Source organism: Rhododendron vialii, chromosome 10a, assembly GCF_030253575.1.
Source record: "Rhododendron vialii isolate Sample 1 chromosome 10a, ASM3025357v1".
In the NCBI taxonomy this organism is placed as follows: Eukaryota; Viridiplantae; Streptophyta; class Magnoliopsida; order Ericales; family Ericaceae; genus Rhododendron; species Rhododendron vialii.
Window position 1 is genome coordinate 33,495,392 of NC_080566.1, and position 22,517 is coordinate 33,517,908.

Below are 22,517 nucleotides of genomic sequence, written 5' to 3' on the forward strand. Positions count from 1 at the left end.
GATTATTCGAGTGTTGAGTAGATGATACGAGTTTGAAAGCTTCAAGGAATTGAATTGCAAATGAATGAGTGATTCATAGGTTTAGGGTTCCGATTTCATGAGTGTAGGTTTAGGGTTGGCCCCCCCCCCCCCCCGGGTTGGGGGTTGGTACAACAATTCTAATTTTCTCTTCATTCTGATGTTTTGAGAGTTGGAATGGGGAGGTCAAGGAGGAGGATGAATGTGAATATGGAAAGGGTGGGAGTTTGGAAGGCGAAGACATTGCATTAATCATACGAGAGTTTGCAACATTACTGCATCAAATCCCACGAACAACTCAACAAATATAACTTCATAATGAAAAAGAAGTTATAATTAATTGAGGTTAAATTAATTATCACGAATCTAGATCTTCTAATCTGGGATTTAAAAATTGACTATATTCTCTCAGAAAAATAATTCATTATAAAGAGTAGTAATAGCTTTTGCCCTGACAACATGGCTATATGCTCTTAGAATCTGAGTGGTTGGAACTGTGAGAAAGCAATAAGGCCCGTTCGTTTTGGAATTTTAGATTTTGAATTTTAATTATTATCTTAATTTTTTTCAATTATTATTTCTATTTTTTTCTATCTCTTTTCAATCATTATTTTTATTTTTATTTTTAATCATTATTCTATTTTTTTCTACACTAATTACCTACAAATTCAGATTCAAAAATGTCAAAACGAACAAGGTCTAAGTGTTCCTCCATAAAGTCATTCAATTCTACTGAAGCCAAATATTCCAAACCTTGGGGTCGCTGGAGGTTATACCTGATCGTTACCTTTAGGGTCCTAAAATTAGTCGAGGTTCGCAGAAACTAACCCAAATATCCGGTTATCTAAAAAAATCTCAGAATTCAGGTCACAAAACATGACTTTATTCTCGGCATTGTCGGCCAACATTACCACCCGAGACATACGCACGTCTTCACTTCTTCCCATTTCAAATATTGGTCTTCAATTAGTATTTTACTCCTTTATATTCAAGAGAAAGAGAATGGATCCTCTGTAAGGACTCATCACGTAATTCTTCATGCATCTCAAAAATAGCATTAAAATTTATTACAATAATTCTACTTCACAATTTAAATCTTCTATTTTATAACCTCCGTCCCAATTTAATTATCACTTTCGAGAGTTCGTGTCACTTTTCAATTAATTATATCTTGTAGTTTATAATATTTTAGGTGATTTTGAAAACATTGTATTATAGAACAAATCGAGATCTATCAAACAAGATCCATATTGGATATAAAATTTATCACCAATTTAAAAATATAACTAATTTTTTTATCGAGTTAAAATAGAACTGTGACAAGTAAATTGGGACGGAGAGAGTAGATAGATATATGTTCTACTTAATCAATCACGCGAGAATAAAATTTATCAAACCTCAATATTCATTTGAGCCAAATATATAATTGGAATCTCTGAAAACCTCTGCAACAAAGGAATGCACGAAATAAGAGTTTATTGAAATGAAGGGTAATGTCAAATGTGTGATTTCGCATGGAAATTTCTAAAAGCTCCTTCCAATATAGTAATTTTTCAATTCTATTTTCTCCAAATTCATTTCTCAAAATGCATTATAATGTAATCATCTCATAAAAAATCACTAATCACTCATCTAATTTCAAATTTTCAAATTAATTACTCTACTTGTACCTCTTAAACTCTCGAAGACAAATCTACTTCAAACAGCAGTTACAGAAGACAACTGGAATGCATCAACTCTGCTAGAAGAGAGAGAAAAGGGAAGACGGACACTAAAAGACAGAGAGCTAGTGGAGAGTAGAGAGAGAGAGAGGAGAGAGAGAGAGAGAGAGAAATGGCGAACGCTGGCTACGGCGATGCGAGCCAGAAGATCGACTACGTGTTCAAAGTGGTGCTCATCGGCGACTCAGCCGTCGGCAAGTCCCAGATTCTGGCCCGGTTCGCTCGCAACGAGTTCAGCCTGGACTCCAAGGCCACGATCGGCGTGGAGTTCCAGACTCGAACCCTAGTTATCCAGCACAAGTCCGTCAAGGCTCAGATCTGGGACACCGCCGGCCAAGAACGGTACACTTCACCACTCTAACTGCATAACTCACATATGAGTTCGTTTAATGTACTTTTTTTGCTGTATCTGTTTTGAGGATAGTGTCGTCTGATCTAGGTTTGATTTGATTAGAGCTGCTAATTGAACCAAGCTACCCAAGTTCGTCGTGTTTGTTTGTTAAATGCTTGTTCAAGATCGGGTTGTTTCACTGACAGACCGAGCTTGAATATTTTTTTGAAGCTCGTTAAGGTTTCAAACCAAGGTTGAATAATTACTAATTGGCTCGTTCGGCTTATGAAGTATAAAAAAACTCAAGCTACTCGAGATTGGCTTGTGCTTGGCTTGATTACAGGTCGTTTGAGCTTGGGTCATCTCATAAGCAAGCAAAGCTCAAAACATATATTTGAAGGTCATTAAGTTTTCAAACCAAGCTTGATCAACCAGCTTGGCTTGTTTGGTTTGTTTATCACCCCTAGATTTGATTTGGACCTGGCTAGGAAGTTATTTGTAGTTAATTTTCTTTGAGGTTGTGTTGTTTAAGTAACTTTTTGAGTTCAATCTGCATTTCTGTTTCTAATTGCTACTTCTCATGTGCTATACACTCTGTATCCTATCCTATGTGTTTGTATCTATACGTGGGCCCGCATATCTAAATCAAATGGCTCAGAACACAGTTGTGTTTGGAGAATGGAATCGTATTCTAGAGTTGTGTTCCTAGACTTTTTGGTGTAATTGAAGTACCATTCGAATTATTTGGCTAATGTAGTTTTTGCTGTATTTATTTTCTGCATATGTAAGCTTAGTATCATCTGATCTAGGTTTGATTTGGTATGGAACAGCCTGGGAAGAAATATCTACTTAATTCACTTTGATATTGTGTTATTTAAGTAACTTCTTTATTTCAATCTGCATCTTCTGATTCAAAATGTCTAGGAACACGATTCAACACAATGCGGACCCTAGTTATTGTTGGATGTATATGAAGCCACATGCATCGAACGGCCGTGGACATAGTTGTATTTGATAGTTGTGTGTCTGATATTGAGTGCTATTTTTCATGTATTTATATATATACAGTCTGTATCTATATGTTGTGTTTGTGAGGACAGAGACTGAACATGTGGAATTAAAGTATCATCCAAATTATTTTGTTATATACTACTGGCTGCATCTATTTTGTGCATATGTAAGCATAGTATCATCTGATCTAGGTTTGATTTGTTATAAAACTGCGTAGGAAGTTATTTCTACTTAATTACCTTTGCTTTTGTGTTGTTTAAGTAACTTTTTGAGTTCAATCTGCATTTTGAAGTTTCATTATTGCTACTTTCTATATCTTTACTGTGTGTGCCTACAGTCTGGATAGGTCGGGTATAATCAAAGTATCATCCGATCTGGATATAATTTGATAGGAAGGGCTTATGAAGTTCTTCTACTTGATTTGTTTAGCTTTTGTGTTGTTTAAGTAACTTTGAGTTCCAATGTTGATATTGATTTGTCTATATTGAGTTTAGATGGTCGGAACCTTAGTAATTTAGTGTTATCTGACCTATGTGAGATTTGATAGGTAGTGTTATGAAGTTCTTTTGCTATTATGTAGGATATCTGATTTTTTTTATGCAATTTGAAGTTTTAGTTTGATTGCTAGTCATAAGCATAGAAGAAATTGTTGAATATGAATCATCTGCTCCAAATTGTCTCTATGTGATGATCGGTGATCTCAGTATTTGTAGGGTTCATACTACACAAAATCAATTTTACTCATGCATAACTATGCTATATACCAGTTGTTTGATTCCAATAGGGGAAATAGTGGTAAATTTACATCACCACCGTAACTATGCACATGTAAATGTTTATATTTTACGACCTATGAGTATATAGTACTTATGTGTAGTATGAAAACAGGTGTAGATGTTGTATTATCTGACCTAGGTCTGGTTTTGTATGGTTGTGTTTATGAAGTTCTTCGCACTACATTTGTTTTGTTTTGCAGTTATGATTTATTTGCAAATCAACAAGCATGAGATAAACAGTTTGAGTATGAATCATCTTCTGGGATCTCTCTGAATGGGACATTACTTGTGATTACAGTTTTTTTTTTAATCCATACCATACTACATGAGTCTTGTTCATTCATCTGCAACATCAATATATTTTCAATTGCTACTGTCAATTGGTGAAATGGTGGTTTAGTTGCAGATTCTTGCTAAGATGTTCAGCGTATTTGGCATTTTCATTTAGAAAGAAGAAATAATTCCTATAGAGTGGTTTTTGGCAAATGATTGACATAACCATGAATCTTCTTGTTGTATTTCCCACCTTAAGAATCAAGTTTCAATCTGATGTTGAATTTTGAAATCTTGTCTGGAATCTTCAACTTCTATGCACATTTACTAGATATATAAATACATAATGAAGATATTGAAGCCATCCATTGGATCATAGTTTATACAATATAGAACCTGTGATATATGTACTCTATATTTCTACCGTGCCCTTTTTGCTTCTTTTTTTTATTTATTATTGAACTAGAATCTTTGCAATTTGATATCTCTCAAGCCAAAAAAAAAAAAAAAGGATGGCAGTTTCTAATTTGGAGATGAGTAATCCTACAGTTTCAGTTATCAAAGATCTCATGCCTAAACCCAACCAAACCAAGCCTTAAGTCCCAATTGATTGGGGCCGGCTACGTGAATCCTTTTGCTCCATTTAGCTCTGTCGAGGCATTTTGTTCCGTGACATTCCGACCACCCTAGATCATTTCAAACTACTCAATTTGGGTCTACCCCTCCACTCTAGAAGGCCAAGTTCCAACTACTGAGATTCCCCATTCTATCCTGTCACCTACGTGGAATCTCCTTTGACCAGGGTGTGTAGCCTCAAAATGAAGGTGCAAACCTTCAATGAATATCGTGTGAAGTTGAGTCATCAATTACTATATTTGGCTTTATTTACTATAGCAGGACTGTTATGACTGTAAGCACGGAAATTGTATATAGGCATACACAACAGTAAATAAAAGAGATGTTTAGTTACATTGTCTAAGAATCCCAGTATATAAAGTTAAACCTAGCAAACTGGTATTTTCTTATCTGAACAGGATTGGCATATTTTACTACAAGCAATTGATATGAATGTTCCATTTTGTTTAATGAGCAGATATAGAGCGGTTACTAGTGCGTACTACAGGGGTGCTGTCGGGGCTATGTTAGTGTATGACATAACCAAACGCCAAACCTTTGAACACATTCCACGCTGGCTGGAAGAGTTACGGGCCCATGCCGACAAGAACATCGTCATCATCCTCATTGGAAACAAAACCGATCTGGAAAACCTGCGGGCAGTTCCCACCGAGGATGCTAAGGAGTTTGCCGAGAAGGAAGGGTTGTTCTTCATGGAGACCTCAGCACTGGAAGCAACTAATGTGGAGACTGCTTTCGTGACTGTGTTGACTGAAATCTTCAATATAGTGAACAGGAAGAATCTTGTGGCTGGTGAGGAACAAACCAACGGCAACCCTGCTTCGCTGGCTGGCAAGAAGATTCTGATTCCTGGCCCTGCGCAAGTAATCCCTGATAAGAGCAAGATGTGTTGTACATCGGCGTGATTTCTTTGACTCGTAGGTTTTTGAATTTGGATGTTTGTCGACGTGAATTTCGATATCTGGGTATATTATGATTTCTTGTATATCTTCGTTTACTATAGCTTACTGTGCATGAGGGAGTGATTACATGTTTTGAAGGAAAAACGGCGAGGATGAAACTTGTTGCAGATTGTCTATTACTGATCTTAATGGTCTTCAGCTTTTAGTTCTATTCCAAAGTTCCTTTATCGAATGTCGTTCTTGTTTGACTATCAGCATCAGATTTTCTTGCAAGCAGATATTGCCTCGTACTTTCTGCTTGATTTTGAAGGTGAGGTGAAGATCATAAAATGAAGAATTCTTCTACTAGTTGAGGATATAACTGCAACAGGCGAGCAACAATTTATGTTTTGTTTATTGCAGAATACATATTCAATAAAACCTTAGGGCTGCTTTTGGATCTCCTATAATAAATGCCCATACATTTCCTTTTCCCTATGCAGATTCTAACACTTCTAGGCTGGGTTTGGATCAAGGATTTGGATAGTAAGGGGCTGTTTGGGAGCCGGATTGTCCTTCTGATTATCTATTTTCCAAGTTTTTCTGTTTGGGAACTCAATTGTGATAATGCATTTTCTCACGATCTATTTTGAAAACTACGCTTTAGAGCACTCCAACCAAGGAGGTCAAAAGTGAGATATCAAGGACATGTTTCGGAGCCAGATTGTGCATTTTGATTTTGCATTTTTCTACTTTTTTCTGTTTGGGAGCCAGGAGCCATTCTCACAATCTAAGAATCAGCCATGATGGAGCTTCTCCATCCTCAAAATACCCATGTATAATCTATTATGAGCATTATCTCTCAACAATACTTTATTGCAAAATCTATTCTGCACATATTTATTAAACACTCTATCTGATTCATAATTTATTCTGGCCACAATCCAAAACCAATAACTCACAATCCAAAATGCAAAAATAATTAGACTCCCAAACGGGCCCCAAATCTTTTTGAAGGCTCATGTGGCAATTTAACATATTAAGAATAGCCACTCCAACTAATGTACCAAAATTGCTTATTTAGGTATGTTTTCAATTTAATTTAAGATTTGGGGAGTATCATGCCAAATTTGACAAGAAAGAGAAGATGTCAAATTACACCTACGCAGTTGAGTCAGTTGACATGGGTTGAAGTTAACTCAACTGTCAATTCATCCACTTGGCATATCATGTCACATTCAACTTCCTTGGTTTGAAATGCTCTTAGAGGCACAATTTGAGATTCAGCCCTAGAGAAGTTTTTTCATTTTCATTTTGGATTATCTTCTCAAATTCACAATTTGAGCATTATTCTCAAAATACTCATTCATAATCTATTTTGAGCACTATCCTTACAAACACTACTCTATTGCAAAATTTATTCTACGCATATCTCCCAAACATTCTACCAGATTCATAATTTATTCTAGCAACAATCCAAAATCAATAACTCACAATCTAAAATGCAAAATGCAAAAATAATTAAGCTCCCAAATAGGCCCTAACTTGTTGAGCGAAAAGAAAGGATTTGGAAACACCCCCAAAACATCTGATAAATTCTACCATATTTTTCCTACACAAATCCCTTCACAATTTGTTCCACGGTAATTTGGAGTGAAATATAGTTGGCCCCTGTACATATCCTTTCCCCTCAACAGATTCGAACGCATCTAGGCTGGGTTTGGATCAAAGATTTGGATAGGAATTTGTTGGGCGAAAACGGTGGGAGAAACACAACCAAACATCAGATAAGCAACGAATTTTTGCTAAATCCGATTTCACAACTTTTGATCCAAACAAAGCAACGCTTGATTTTCAGCTTCCGCCGGGCCTAGTGTAAAGCAAAAGCCTTGTGCATTCATCAGTAGACCATTCTGTCGTAACAAAAAGCACGCTCATTATAGCACACAAACCAAGCTTTGTTGCAACCATTGAAGATGATTTCTCAGGAATCAGACACGACTATTACAAATCCATGAATAGGAGTCCAATTTGTGTCAATCAAAGCGTCCTTTTTCCTAACAGGTCCGAGTCTAAATCACAACAGATGAAAAGAGGAACAAAACTGTTGCGCGTATGTATATATGCTGATTTACTAGAGACAGCAAACTAAGAAACAAAAACAAGACAAACAATAATTAGACCCACTCCAATAAAAATGTGTCTGGTTCAACTAACAGTCGCCACTTTGATGATTTCAGCATCTTCTATAGTTTCAGCAACATTTGCCTTCAGTTCTCCGGGCTCAACACTAGATTGCTCGGTTTCCAGCAACATAGAGCCATTCCCCGTCCCAACACGAACGGACAGCCTTTCAAGCATTTCCTGGCACTCAATTGCGGTCACCATCACAGATATATTTGTCCTACCTCTCCAGCATCCAATTGCTATTGTCGACCCATCCGCTTGAGGAGGATCTGACAAACTCCGGTCAACTGCACAAGTTAACAAAGGTATTATAAGGTGTCCAACTCTCCATGCTCACTGACCAGTATTATTAGTTAATCCCTCCATCCTTGTTTGTTCGTCCTATTTAGAGGCATAATAATTGCACTTTCGAAATTTTCCCTATACAAAAAAGCGCTTTCACTAGTACATTTAGTTGGATCCTTTGGCATTGTTATTCAACTCAAAAGACACAGACAAAATGGGAATGACATCAACTGTACCCGTTGACTTTTCAAAGCATACAAACTCTACGGGACACCCCAAATGGTGCTTAAACTAACCTTTACGCAAGACCACCATGCAACAACCCAACATCAGCTGCGAAGCCTTTTCACCAAACTCTGCATCAACAAAATCTGCAAATTTAATAGTTTTATATTGTAAGAGATGCTTGAAGTCTATCGGGGATGCTTCTACGATCTGCTTGGTTATAAACGGAAGCAGCAGTGGCAATCCTTCTGATGATATCCTGAATGCACACTGAGTCAAAGAACCTTCTTTTGAAGATTGTCGTTCCTGAAATTCAAGAGCAAGCTGTTGAGATAGCATGATTTAAAATTAACAGTTGATGCAAAGTAATTTAAATTGCTCAGAGGATATAATTCTTAAACCCATCATTAAATGTTTAATGCCACAAACATGCATGAAACAACTTTTGAAGAATTCAGTGAGGCAGAAAAATGTGAAAAAACCAGACAAACACGGAGAACTTACAAACATTTTCAGGCCAACGGAAGTTATTTTCAGCTGCTGCCCCCCCTTAAAATTCAGTTCAAGAATATCCTTAATGGACTTTGATACATAATAGATTCTCTTCACATGGTTGGTATCGCTGTTTCTAGTGACAAGATGACCAGTGAATGGAAAGGATTCATCAATACCATAGAATGTCTTTATGCTGCCCACAATTGCGTCGTTCGTGAAAAACACAACTGGGTCAACACCTCTCCACTTTCCTTGAATCTGTAACTTTCTTTTACCCCCACCTACCTTAGAACAAGCTTCTTTATCAACAGGATCTTGGATGTCCTCTAATTCATTTTCTTCAGACATTTTGTTAGTATCAGTATCCGAAGCAACTTCCTCCAGTTCATTACCCAGTAAAGCTGCTTCAGGAGCTGCATCTGGTAATTTTTCATCTGTAATGTCTTCCGAATGAATTTCAACTCCATTTGTATCCTGGTTCTCTACATTAGCTACTTCATCAGGATGAGAATTAGTATTGGACTTCAACTGTCGATGCAGACTAGAAGGTTTCTTCTGAATAGCTGTGGGAAGAAAAACACGACCATTATCTTCTGCATACATTATTGTGGCACTAACATGGAGCAAGAGATGGAAATACATGAACACATGGTGTGCTAGTATGTGCAGGATAATTAGGGAAATGGTAGGTCAACAGCATATGTCTCACATGGTCCATAAACAAACTGAAACTAGAATACACATAAATAGATATTAACTGCTGAGTCGTACAATGTAACGGTGATTCTTGACAAATAGCCTTAAAAGTTCTGGTAATGATGACATGCAAAACAAAGAATGGTAGATGCGCAGTAAGTGTTTTCACCGTATACGAATACTAAGGGGAGGGAAGACCTAAATAACAAATGTCGTAGTAAAAACTAAAAAGTTATATAAACTCGTCCAATTTAACTTGCATATTTTTCTTGACAGAGCAGGATGACAAAAAGAATCATGAAGCAGACCCCAATTGATTGGAACACAAGATCTAGATTAGTAGGTTGCTAGTGTAGAACGTCTTAACCTGGGTCAAGGAGGTACACACCACAGAAAATGGTCACTGCCTAAACACCATAGATTTGAATGTGAGCCGGGGAAGAGAGAGAAACAGTCCAACGATAAGAGAGTGGCAGTAAGGTCCCTGGAGCTCAAGTAAGAAGTTCTCAGGGAACCTCTGGGGAAGAAGCGGAGAGTGAACTTGTCATGGGAGTCATATTGTGGGTGCTCCAGGGCACCCTTCACACTTAACAGTTGACCAAGATTTCTTGGAGACACTTAGGCCATCCACGCCCAATGCACCAGGGATTCGTGCCGACGAGACAGCCGCGTCATGATGACTTTTTGCGATACAAGTGGAATGTAAAGAATTACGCACAGCGACATAAGTCGCATACTACATCAAAAGCATGCAAGCTTTTTGTTGTCACAAATTGTGGAGTACCTAAACATTAGGGAATTATCCAGCTGAACAGATGTTTCAAGCTACCTGGCAAAGGGGAAAGTTTTTGAAAGACAGCAATGAAAAATGCCCCAGTATTCTGATCATGAGGCACTATTCTCATGCAACGTTCTAAGGGCAGTGTTGAAAGTTCCTCGTCCAAACCATCTGTTAGAGACTCAGGATCCTTCTTTGGCTCAGACCCATTTGCAGAATCCCCATCACAATCATTATCATGCCTTTCTTCCAAGACTGGATCATGATCATTGTTCGGGGTGTCTACATAGCTTTTGCCAGAAGGAAACATACTGGGAGTAATTCCTGCTGTGCGGTACTTTGGGACATCTTTGAAAGATGATAACCAGGTACCCTTATCTCGAACCTGCATGATGGAGACAAAGAAATATAAGATATTGGATAGACAAGATGGATAGCCCGTGGCCCTAAAATGGAGAGAGCTGCTACATGTAAGACACCATAGAATTAAATAGTAGTAACATTACCGGACTGAAATGATAACCCATATTTTTCTCTGTTTTTGCAATTTAAATTAAACAAACTTATATAATAATGGCTGCCAATGAAATATGATGTGCCCGTCTTTAAGAGGACAGCATCTGCTAGGTCATAATCACAGTTAAGTACAACTTTTATATTTGACCACCAATCCACTTCCTTGAGCATTTACCAAACATGCCATCTATATAACAGGGGAGGACTGCTTTTGAATCCAATACATAACCAACGGTTCAGATTTATCCCCTCTTTTTGCATAAATCTAGACCGTTGGCTTAATTGAGGTAGTGATCTCTCTCACCATCTCATCAGATGCTCTCTCGCTCTCCCTCTCTCTTTCATGTCTTTCAGAGGCACCCAACCCACATTGATTGGGAAGCTACAATTCAAAAATGATGATGCGGGTTTTTTGGGTATTATTTTTCATTAGCCTTTTACTGCTTATATCCAATTAGTTTAAATAGGCTTCCGTCCAATTTTTTCTTTCCAATCTTGGTTTGTGATATTTTTTTAATTTTGTTTGTCCTTTCCCTTGCATTAGGCAATGATTAGCAAAGGAAAGCCAACACATGTGGGCAATGGAGAAGAAGATTCACGGGTATCACCCTTTGACGTATCTTTTATCTTTATTTTGAAAAGAAGAATTGGGAGTCAACTAGCTAAACGACATTTTTCTTAAAGAATATTGGGATCACAATAATAATTCCTTAAAGTTGTTGCACGTACACATACTTCAGGCACAATCCGGTAAAGAGATATCAAAAGGAACACTTGCGCAATGTGCACGACGACAACGAGAACGAATTTTGACGCAAAGCACTGCTTGGCAATCGGAACAACACTCGCCAGTAAATACAAGTTTAAGACTCCTATTAATCAAAATCATGTTCAACTATCTACATCTTCTAACCATGCTTTTCTTTTCTTTTTTGTAATTCTTTCTCAATTGATAACTTTGTACGTAAAGATTCAACCTCTCTGAGATGGAAATATTAGAGCTGAAATCCGCAATGGGCGAGACCACCATGTTGTCCATGTTCACGAGGTAAGTCTCCATATAAATACGGATTTTCTTGCAAACCCTGATTAGTACCCGTAAAACAATTTATGTATCTCTTAACAAGAGATACAAAGAACATTGGCAATGGCTAGGAAAGGGAAGGCAACGTATGTAGGCAGTGTCTAAGGTATCACACGTCAACACATATCTTCTATCTTTCATTTGGAGAAAAAAATAGTATTAGTGCTTTATTAATACTGCTACTTTTTTAAGGAGTATTTATGACATAAAAATTGCTTCATTAATTTATTAGCCCAATACTCCTTAATTATTCGCTAGATAGACAACAATTCCACATGAGCTTGCTATTAAAAAAGTGGCCGGCAATCAAATTTGCACTCCACTTTGTTTTGATTATAGGGACTAGGATATTCAGCCATACAACATTGGGTTTATTCGCCCCTTACAACATGTCCTCTCTTTGCTCATTATTCGACCTGTACCTTCAGGCACGGGCATGCGCTAGTAACCTGATTATCTGGGGATGGTTTGCGGATAGGGTATCACGTTTTGATAGTGAGATCACAAAACTCACTCACTGGTGAACCAGGGAATCAGAACTTCAAAATGAATTTTCGGTATCTGATTCTGAATCAGTCTAGAAGATACATAAACGGACTAGATCAACTATCGGACAAGACAGTCTTATTTCCACGTGGTCATCACAAGCATAAGAAGTCTTAACAAACTAGTTAATGTTGCCGAATAACCCATGAGGTTAGACTTTCAATCTGCTTCACAGATCCAGTGGCCATTACTCAAGAGTGAGAGTAACTAATCAAATTAGGAACAATATAGTTGAAGTTGAATCCCTAACCAAAAACTGACCATAATAGCGAACATCGAATTATATTCCTCAGAAATTGCGTTTAAGGATCATGGAAGATGCACCAACACTAACGTAGTATTGCTAATATACAAGAAATATTAATTGCATTGGCAAAGACTATACATATCCTTTTGACATGCATGTCCTAAGTACCAACCAAAATTACCGGGACAAGAAAAAGGGAAATACCATTACTGAAAAACAAAACATGCCAGGGCTTACAGAAAAAATAGAGTCCAAAGGCATCTAGTGTTGCCATTTTATCCACCCAACTCAAACGCTGCCATTCATCTCCATAACTAAGTGGAAGTTTTGAGACTGGACAATGTGACATGGAAAAAATACAAAAGATACCGCAACATAATTAGACGAAAAAATTACAGAAGTACGTAGTAATGCTTGGCCTAGCCTATTTTCAATTGCTGATGTAGCTCTTTTCTTTGGGTGAGTTCTAAGAAACTCTATCACAGAAATTTTCACCACATATTTTTTGTTTTCTTTATCTATATCACAAACAAGTATATTGAACAGAAACTTCCGGTTGCATCAGAATCCAATTACATCTCAACTACCTAGAGCAAAACAAGTAAGTTTCTATCTAATAATAACCATTTCAGAGTCAGCATCAAGGTCCATATGTAACAAATTCAAGCATTAAATGGATAGCAAAACTAACACAGACAAGCATGTTTTAACCAAATTTAAATAACCATTTTTCGTATTGATTATATTCTCATTTAATTAATATCAAACCTTCCACTTCTTAAGACCTGGGCGGCGAACAAGCTGAGGGAGCTCACTGGAGACATCAAGAAGTTCAACAGACCCCCCACATCTCCGCAGAATCTGAAGAAAGCGGATTATGGACCCGCATGAGCAAGAATTAGAAATTCAAGTGCAAGTAATATGGAAAAAACTGAGCTATGCATATCACGAGCATGAACAACATCCAAGCATAAACTGAAAGAAGAAACTATGTTGCCTCTTAAACACAAGAAATCCAGAGTACCAAATCACAGTATAACATCAACGCAAATAATACCAATGGAAAAAATTTACATTTGAAAAGGTTAAATTTCATTGCAAATACATAAAATACTTGGACGGTCAACGAGTTCACAGGGAAATCCAACAATATGTGATTTTCAGATGTATTAGTACCAGACTTCTTTGTTAGTCAATGAACGATATTAGATGTTAAGGATAAAAACGAGCAATAGTCCTCAAAAGGTAACCATGCCCAAATCATCCCACACTACTCAACTCTCTCTTCATTAGACGTGAAAACCCTTCGATGCAGTATTGTGTTCACGTGCCTTCGAAGTAGTTTAAAAGTAACAAAATTTAGTCTTATTCTAACTGAAATCAAAAGCAATAACATGAAGAATCAACTCATCAATGCAATAATTGTGGCTTCAATGATCCATCCTAATAGTGGACAAATTACCTCTGCAACCACAGCCTCATTTTCAACTGGATTCATTGAGCAAGTTGAGTAAACCATTCTTCCACCAACTTTAAGCAAAGAGAGCCCTGAAATGATTAAATAAATGATATGATGTTCAAAAAGCCATGGTAATCCGTGCCGAATGAAAGCTTCAGACTTAACTTGCAAGACAGAGAAGATAATATTGGGTGGGCAGCTAATCTGGAAAAAGATAGTATTTACAGTTACTAATATTTAAGTTCAAATACAAGTAGGTCATCAAGCTGTGCACTAACTCACCATGGACATAAGAATCAATATATCAACGGCAAAAGGTATGACTGAAAATTATTACTTTTCCCTTTTAGTTTCTTATAATATAGACACCTCATATTAGCTTTACTAGACTCAAAGACTCCAGAGAGCTACTTGAATCTTGATTTGGTAACAGTGTATACTGCTCCTCCTCAGCCCTTGCATTGGAAAGCGATCAAATTCTAGTATCAGTGACCATTAAACTACATAACTACTGAAGAATTGACCATGGAGGAAGAAAGAAACAGTGCAGCAAGTTCTCCAATTTACTTTCACTCGAGGGAAGAATGATCACCAATTCTTATCATTGAAGCGTTGGTGGTCAAATAGGTTCAAGCTCACCTAAGCATTCAGGGTTAAAGAGAATCAAGTTTGTTTCAAATTAGTCCTGCCCTAAGCTCCAGTGAAGAAAGAAATCAAAGCTAGAAGTGGCAAAAGATACCTCGCATTGCTATCTGAACTTGTAGGCCATGGAGTCCATTGCCCATTCCTACACTCCTGTATAAGGTACAATGATTACCCGGCCAGAATGCAGATCAAAAAATTCGACTAGTGATAATGACTACAAACCATTTTCTCCAAATATCAGGAGCCTTGCGAAGAGTACCATCTCCACTGCATGGAACATCACACAAGACACGATCAAATAGGAGCTGATTTACACTAGGCTCCATTGCAACCCCATTCTCAAAAGCATTAGCACAATTCTTGTTTAAGTGACAGCTGGGGAAGTGTTGTGCTTCATGATTTGTGACTAACAAATTCGCAGTGCACATTCTTTTTGTTTGGTGGATAAGAAGATTACATCTTTGGACGTCAACATCATTTGCTACCACCTAAATCATGAAAATAGTAAGGAAAAACGCAAATAACAATTACTTGAATACAGCAATTAGTAATCATACCAAGAAATAAAAAGGGAAATAAAAACACGCATGTAATTGATGAGAATGGGGTTGTAATCTTGTAATTTGTTTGCTTCTTTTATTTTTTTGGCTCTTCGGAAAGACATAATTTGTTTGCTTTGTTTATACGCAAACAGTGCATAACAACAGTGAACCATAAGCAAAAACACTGACTCAACATGTAACTAGATCTTAGAAGGTTGAGAGAAAAATAGACCATTCCACTAGGTAATGATCCAGGCTCAGTTGACTGGTATATCATCTCAAGCAATTGGAATGTCTTCGAACCAGGAGCTGCACACACTGCACAAAGCAAAGGCTTACAGTCAAAAGTATGCTGGCAGCTGTAATGCACTAACAAGGAGAAATAGCATTACATAAGATAAGTTCAAAAGTTTCAACTAAAACTTCAAACATCGTCTTATTTCTTCACAGATGAGTCTTCAACAAGAAAAACAAGAAGATTGCACCATTGATTATTCAACTGAACTTAGATATAAACTTATGAGCCCCCAATACAAAGAAAGTTTAATAGCAGTAAAAGCCTAAAAAGCAGCTTACTATCGAGAACAAAATGGTCCGGACATACATCCAAGAACAGTGGAGGTACCTGAGTCAAAAGAAATAATAGAACAGAAGTGAAACATTTAGCCCGATATATTAACTAACCAAGTGAACACAGTAAGGTTTTCAGGGATATCTGAACAGGTGGTGTACATAAACCAAGGAGCGATAGACCATATGTTAAAATTGACCAACCATGCTGACAGCCTCCTGCCTTGTGATGTTTCCTATTTCATTTTCTTGCTTCAAGAATTCGTGGAACCTGAAAGTTTGGTCAGAAAATAGCAATTCAATTAAAAAAGAGATGGGAGCAGTTTATCGTTGAACACAGTGTTCAATTAATCGGTGATTAATCGTTGGCGGGGCCTATCCAACTAGATCCGACTAATTGCTTTGCGCTGATTAATCGCCGATTACTAATTGCAATACGCCGATTAATCGCCGATTACTAGGCCTCGAAGCTCAAAGGTGGCTGAAGACCCGACTAGCGCTTATCGACTCTTAGAACATTGGTTGAACAAGTTGTGCTACGCAACATGCATGTGGTGAATTGGTTGAACAAGTTGTGCTACAAAACATGCATGTGGTGAATTGGTTGCACGTTTGAACAATTATAATCTGAAAAAGTTACCATGTAAGATGTCCCCAACTATGTTACATGGACTCAGGTGCGAGTATCGGGTCCCCAACTATGTTACATGGACTCGGGTGTGAGTATCGGGTCAGTTGCAAGTCCAAGCGTCGGACCTTTCTAAACTTAAATCTTAGGATACGTAAATATGTGTCCCCAACTTGGGTACGGGTACGGGGACACGTCCTGAACTCTTGTTTGTATTATATATTGCATAATTTTCTCAAATTATGTACCGTAAACTGTGTTTACAAATGTATTTAAACAATAAAGGGTTAAGAAAATTATCTTTTGGCTATTTCCATATTTCTTGTCTATGTCAAATACTCGAAATACCGCTTTTCTAGCTAATTTGATATTCTTTTTCTGCAAGTATCTTAACAATTAGAGGATCTGAGTGTCCAAAAGGATATAGGTGTTGGACACATCGATACAGGTACTTGAGCCAAAATGAAGGATCCATGTAACATAGGTCCCCAATGCCATAAACAAAACTAAAAGATTGCTAAAGTTAGCAATGTTTGTCCAAAATAGAGCTCACAATGGTATAACCAAACTTTAGCAAACCCTTAACCAATAACCAAATTTTGGCATTTGGATAACCAAAAGTAGCAACCTTTTCTCTTTGTATAAGCAAATTTACTGGGGACCTCTCTCTCTCCTCCAATCACTTCAATGGACCCACCCACTTACATTTATTCCCAACTCTCTCTACTAAAAATGAATTTTTTGATTATGGACCATTGTGATACCCTAAACATTCCTGAATTCAAGCCAGCCTTTTCTAAACTACCACTTCTATAAAACTACAGATCATTATGAAATAAAAACGAATTTACCATCCGTAAAAAGTCATATTGTAACATGAATTATACAAACTTACAAAACAATTTTTCAGATTTAACAAATCCACATCGACCAGATCATCCCTTGATACACAGCTAATTCCAGAAAAACCATATGTGCATACATATGTATACGGACTTTCAAGTCAAAAAGAGAAAGGAAGAAGTAGAAACGTAGAAGTACGCGTATGTAAAACATGAGCTATGCAACTATCATAAGGAGCTTATCCTGCCGTTAAGTTACATAAAATTTATAATAATGCCAAACCCCTAAAGAGTGAATTTAGTGTAGTCTTCGGTCTTCCACAGTAAACTATCATACAAATACCAAGAGCATGCGGCACCTATGAAGACACTTCATTTTGCTCGCAATATACGTGTTAGAGACTACACACATGTACCGTTGCTAAACAAGCCAAATGAATCAGGCAGTGGATTATTCAATCTTGTTTTGAAAACTTAAAAGTTCTAAAATAGAGTGGTTTACTCGCCACATGCATGCTTCTTAGTGTGGCTCTCACTTTACCTTCACCTATCAATGCACATCATATAAAAAATCCCCACATAAGCCTATCTATCTATCTATCTATATACATGTATGTACTGTGTGTGTGTGTGTGTACAAACTTATCGTTACATGTATATTGGTGAGAACTCTCAAAACATTAATATCAAAATTGAGTACATGGTTACAAATCTACATTCAGAAAAAGCTTCTCATTTGGACAACATTTAACCATCCAAAATTTAGTAACACTACACAGAATTTTTTTTATAATGAGATGAGAGCCTCTATTCCTGGAATCAAATATCAAAACTGGATGGTGCAACATTGAGACTTGAAGATAGAACGGAGATGGTACTGCAGCAGAACCCCTACAATAAAGATTCCTGGAAACTTAGAAGCAGAGTTTTAACACTCAGAATTAATAGGTAGTTAATCACTAGAGGGGCCTATCTGACTAGATCCGACTAATTGCTAATTGCTATGCGCCAATTACTAATTGATATGGGCTGATTAATCACCGATTACTAGGCCTCAAAGCTCGAAGGTGGCTGACCGCCCGACTAGCACCTAGCGACTTTTAGAACATTTCTGAGAAGTATCAACCAGAATCTGGCCCCACGTTTCATGGATTCAATATAGCTGGTTGAGAAGAGTTTCAATACTGGGGCATACAAGTATGGCACAGCCGCACAGCTAACAAACAGCATAAGAAAAATGCCCCAATATTTTCCGTTTCCAGTTACATTTGTCACATGAAGAACATTATCCACCCAAACAAGTAAAGTTTAACATATTACGATATTTGTGGTTAAAATGCATTCAAAATAAACCATCAGAAAGATAAACAATCAACACTACATGAAAGCAAATGACAGTAGAATCACTAGATACAAGTAAATCAAGGCAATGGCCCCTATCTCGCAAAAGTAAGTGCCTATCAATAGCACCAAACACAAAATAGGAAGAGTTCTTTTCACCTAGCCCTGTATAACTTTCACGACGAAGATATTAAGCCAGAAAAATATCTACCTCTCAAGGGCTTGATTCTTCCTCAGCTGCATGCGAGAAAAATTTGATTGCCAAGCAAGATTCTCAGGGTACCAGGGTAATGGTCTAATTCCCTCCACTTCACTTCCATCTGCAGCCTATAAGTGAAAGGAGAACATTTGTTTCAGAGTGGGAAAAAGCAGAAGGAAAAAAAAAAAACTAGCAGTGGCATTCCAATATCCATAGGAGCACAAGGGAGGAATAGAACTTGTCTACCTCAGCTTGGAGGCTTTTCACGAAGTCATTCTCTAACTGTGATCTAATGTCACAAGAAAACTGGCTACTGCAATATTTATCAAAAGAAAGATATGAACATGTCAGTTGGAAGCTTGAAATGAGACCAAGTTTCGAGTCTAACGCTACCATATGGCAACTGAATCATTAGGAAAACAGAATGTGAAACAACAAATCAACAGTTAGTTTCATATTTTTCTCAATGGAATTCTATCTCCTTCACACCGAAACTCACAAAGTGAAACTATGACTAAGATTTTCTTTTACTTTGATTGACCAGAACTTCTTTCTCTTCTTTTCCTTTTGGGCAGGATGGGGGTTGTGGGGCTTTAGAGTTCAACTAGTAACCTAAATCAAGAAAGAGCAAATAATTTGTTTGTAGAATTCGCACACTGGCTAAATAGATGGAGAGAGAGCAACTACATGTAGCAATGGCAGTAAATGAGGTCAGAAGGTTCCACGATCTTAATGGAAGGGCATGTACTAAAACTGTTATGGGCAAAATAGTAATCAGTTAAAAACCACCTTATCATAACCACAACTCCAATATCCACAACCACATAGTATTTTCCATCCCTCTAGTCATGACATCATCCATTATAATTTAGTGTGCATAAGGAAACATTTTTCACACCTTTGAATTACCCGTTTTTACGAATATATAACAAAACTGCATAAACCATATGCAAAGCATTTCTAGGCCCCACAATAGCTCCCCCTTAACCTTCAACATATGAACATCACATTAGCACAAGTAAACTGGTAGGTGTTGTACTGTTGTGCACTCCCATGCAATTTGCATTCAGATCACTAACTACAACTAACAATGCTAACTTTCACGGCACAAAAAAACAAACATCGCAGTAGCTCCGCCATTGCTCAAGGTGAACATTCTATACCCCGTGCAAATGAAATTGTCCAATTACACGGGCTTGCAAATTAGGGCTCCAATCCTAAAAACTACCTGGAATTGATCCTGAAAGCGGCGGGCAACGGTTTCCGAATAGCTTCAACGAACACGTCCCACTCTTCAGCGGACACTATTCCTTGCTCCTACAACATTCAATACACACAATTTCTCAAACCACACACGCATATACAAAAGCATACACAAAAGATTTTACAAGAAAATCTTGATCGAAGTTAGGGTTTTTGTGCACCTTATAGTAGTCGTCGAAGGCGGGGTTTTGAGTGGCGAAGGGCTCCCAACCAGGATCTCTGGTGGTGGTTCCGTCGTCCTGCTGAGTAGAATCAGGTTTGCTGCGCTTCCAAACGTTTTCTCTGTTGTGACGGAAGTGTTTCCGTTGAGTACGAGACCTTCCTCTGCCTCCCATTTCCTTGTTCGTTGCTTGATGATGGCTGCTGCTGCTGCTACCACCCACTGGAGAGAGAGGGAGAAAGGGAGAGAGAGAGAGATGGTTGGGGTTTAGACAGAGCCGGCCCTAACGTTTGGGGGTCCAACCGAATTCGAAGTATGGGCCATTTTACTTTAAATAGAAGGGAAAATGACGGCCAAGGACGTGTTTGATAATTAATACCCTCCAAGGACATTTCAGCATTAACAAATATTTTTAAATGTTTTTAGCATGTCCTTGACGGGTATTAATTATCAAAACACGTCCTGGGCCGTCATTTTCCCTAAATAAGAATGTTAAGACTCGGACCTTTTCAAGTCCTATGGTCGCCAATGGGCTAGCCCAGTTGACATTTGAATTTCCCGGTCCTTTCCATGGGGAAGATTATGGTTTGAGTCCCGTGGGGAGTATTTTGGATTCAAAGCCATGGATAAACTCTGAAACCTCATGTGATTTAATCTACTAACATTTCGTTAACCCGCTAACCTCAGTTGATGTACGTTATATTGGAAAACAAAAAAAAATCTTAGAGCATCCAGTGGAATAACCGAATAAGCAAAACAAAAAATTGTTAAAGTTAGTAATGTTGGATAAAAAAGTGATCACATTGGAATAACCAAACCTAACAACTTCTTAACAACTTATCAAATTTTAGCTCTTCAATAATCAAAGCTAGCAATATTTTGTCAATAACCAAATTTTATCTCTCAATCAAGTGCATCAACATTACATAAAAACCTTCTTTCTTCCACTCTTTCTCTCAACAATATTTTCAAAAAATAATTTAAAAAACTGTAACTTTCAGATTTTTTTTCTGTTTTTTTCCGATTTTTTTTTTTACAAAAACAAATTTTTCAATATTTTTAAAAACTATAAGTAAATAAAGTGTGTTTTTCAAAAGTGTGTTTTTGAAATTTCAAAACTCTTTTATAGAAAACTGTTTTTTTACACAAAATCTGTTTTTAAAAAGCTGTATTTATAGTTTTTAAAATTTCAAAACTATTTGTGTAAATATAATTCTTTCAAAAATTTTCAAAATTGTATTTACAGTTTTTAAGTGAACAAAGTGTGTGTTTCGAAAAACTATTTTTTTCTTAACTGTTTCTAACATAAACTGTTTTTTTTTTTCCTTCAAAAATTATTTTTTCAAAAAACATGCGTGAAATGAAGGGAAAAAATTTGGAGGGCCCATTGGTTTTGATTATGGGCAAAAAATAACCAATGTGGGATTTGACATTGCTAACTTTAGCAACCTCTAAATGGATAATCAAAATCTGATGTGGCATGTTTTGATTATTCATATTTGTTTATTCCACTGCTGATGCTCTTATAGTCATGCCTACAAGAAGGTTGCTAAGTCCAGTCGTCCCCTCCTCCACCCTTTTTACTTGGCAAAAAAAAAAGCCACGTTAAAAATAATATTCCTTAAATGTTGATTCAAAATGTTTCTCACACACATTTATGTTTAAAAAAATTGAGTTCTAATTCGGTGTTCAAAGTATATTGATCAACATCTGATGGACGTGATTTTTTACATGAATGACACTCTCAACGACTCTAAAAAATAAAACACTTTTCATTATGAAAATGAGCCCAGAAAAAACTCACGGAAGGGCTCAAGTGCATGCTCATTTATCTCCTAGGTCATCACCATTGCCTATATCATTTAAAAACTTCTACATAAATTTAATGCCACCCCACTTCCATTCTCTCATGTTGGTTTTTTTTTCTTAATCGATAGAAGAGATCATTTACATCATATGTGAAGTACAAAAGTACAAATTCGGGACACTATATCAATTATGAGAGTTTAAAAGACAACAAAAGTCCAACAAAGAAAGAAAGAAAAGCCCATCTAAGGGAAGAACCCCCAAAAGCAAGTGAAAATATTTGAACTCTTGGCCTCCTAATGAGATGCAATAGTCCTAGCGAACTTAGCTAGCCCCGGTTAGTTGGTTAATGGAAA

The 22,517-nt window shown here is 37.2% G+C and overlaps 2 protein-coding genes and 2 long non-coding RNA genes across 4 annotated transcripts; 3 read left to right on the top strand and 1 right to left on the bottom strand.

The window, feature by feature from the left end:
* Positions 1-1,467: 1,467 nt before the first annotated feature.
* On the top strand, positions 1,468-5,900 carry LOC131302355 (ras-related protein Rab11D). The gene is made up of 2 exons (XM_058328924.1): positions 1,468-2,081; positions 5,224-5,900. Exons 1-2 carry the CDS (start codon positions 1,852-1,854, stop codon positions 5,669-5,671), a joined length of 678 nt encoding a protein of 225 aa, XP_058184907.1. The 5' UTR covers positions 1,468-1,851; the 3' UTR covers positions 5,672-5,900.
* Positions 5,901-7,627: 1,727 nt separating this feature from the next.
* LOC131302354 (uncharacterized) lies at positions 7,628-20,655 on the bottom strand. Its single transcript, XM_058328923.1, has 15 exons — positions 20,357-20,655; positions 20,161-20,249; positions 19,179-19,245; positions 18,945-19,060; positions 16,127-16,193; positions 15,929-15,977; positions 15,585-15,670; positions 15,033-15,298; positions 14,905-14,960; positions 14,169-14,254; positions 13,475-13,567; positions 10,365-10,698; positions 8,849-9,402; positions 8,416-8,650; positions 7,628-8,121 (listed from the first exon to the last, which is right to left on the bottom strand). Exons 1-15 carry the CDS (start codon positions 20,528-20,530, stop codon positions 7,856-7,858), a joined length of 2,538 nt encoding a protein of 845 aa, XP_058184906.1. The 5' UTR covers positions 20,531-20,655; the 3' UTR covers positions 7,628-7,855.
* LOC131302357 (uncharacterized) lies at positions 10,705-11,842 on the top strand. The gene is made up of 2 exons (XR_009191714.1): positions 10,705-11,430; positions 11,570-11,842. It is a non-coding gene; the product is annotated as an uncharacterized LOC131302357 (long non-coding RNA).
* On the top strand, positions 16,486-18,191 carry LOC131302356 (uncharacterized). Its single transcript, XR_009191713.1, has 2 exons — positions 16,486-16,572; positions 17,035-18,191. It is a non-coding gene; the product is annotated as an uncharacterized LOC131302356 (long non-coding RNA).
* Positions 20,656-22,517: the final 1,862 nt, after the last annotated feature.

Bases quoted from the DNA above. Each gene is read 5' to 3' on its own strand.
- LOC131302355 (XM_058328924.1), top strand. From the start codon at position 1,852: ATGGCGAACGCTGGCTACGGCGATGCGAGCCAGAAGATCGACTACGTG. The intron at 2,082-5,223 runs GTACACTTCACC...TTTAATGAGCAG, and splicing joins GACACCGCCGGCCAAGAACG to ATATAGAGCGGTTACTAGTG.
- LOC131302354 (XM_058328923.1), bottom strand. From the start codon at position 20,530: ATGGGAGGCAGAGGAAGGTCTCGTACTCAACGGAAACACTTCCGTCAC. The intron at 14,255-14,904 runs GTATCTTTTGCC...TAATCATTTCAG, and splicing joins AGTTCAGATAGCAATGCGAG to GGCTCTCTTTGCTTAAAGTT. The intron at 8,651-8,848 runs GTAAGTTCTCCG...CTTGAATTTCAG, and splicing joins CCGTTGGCCTGAAAATGTTT to GAACGACAATCTTCAAAAGA.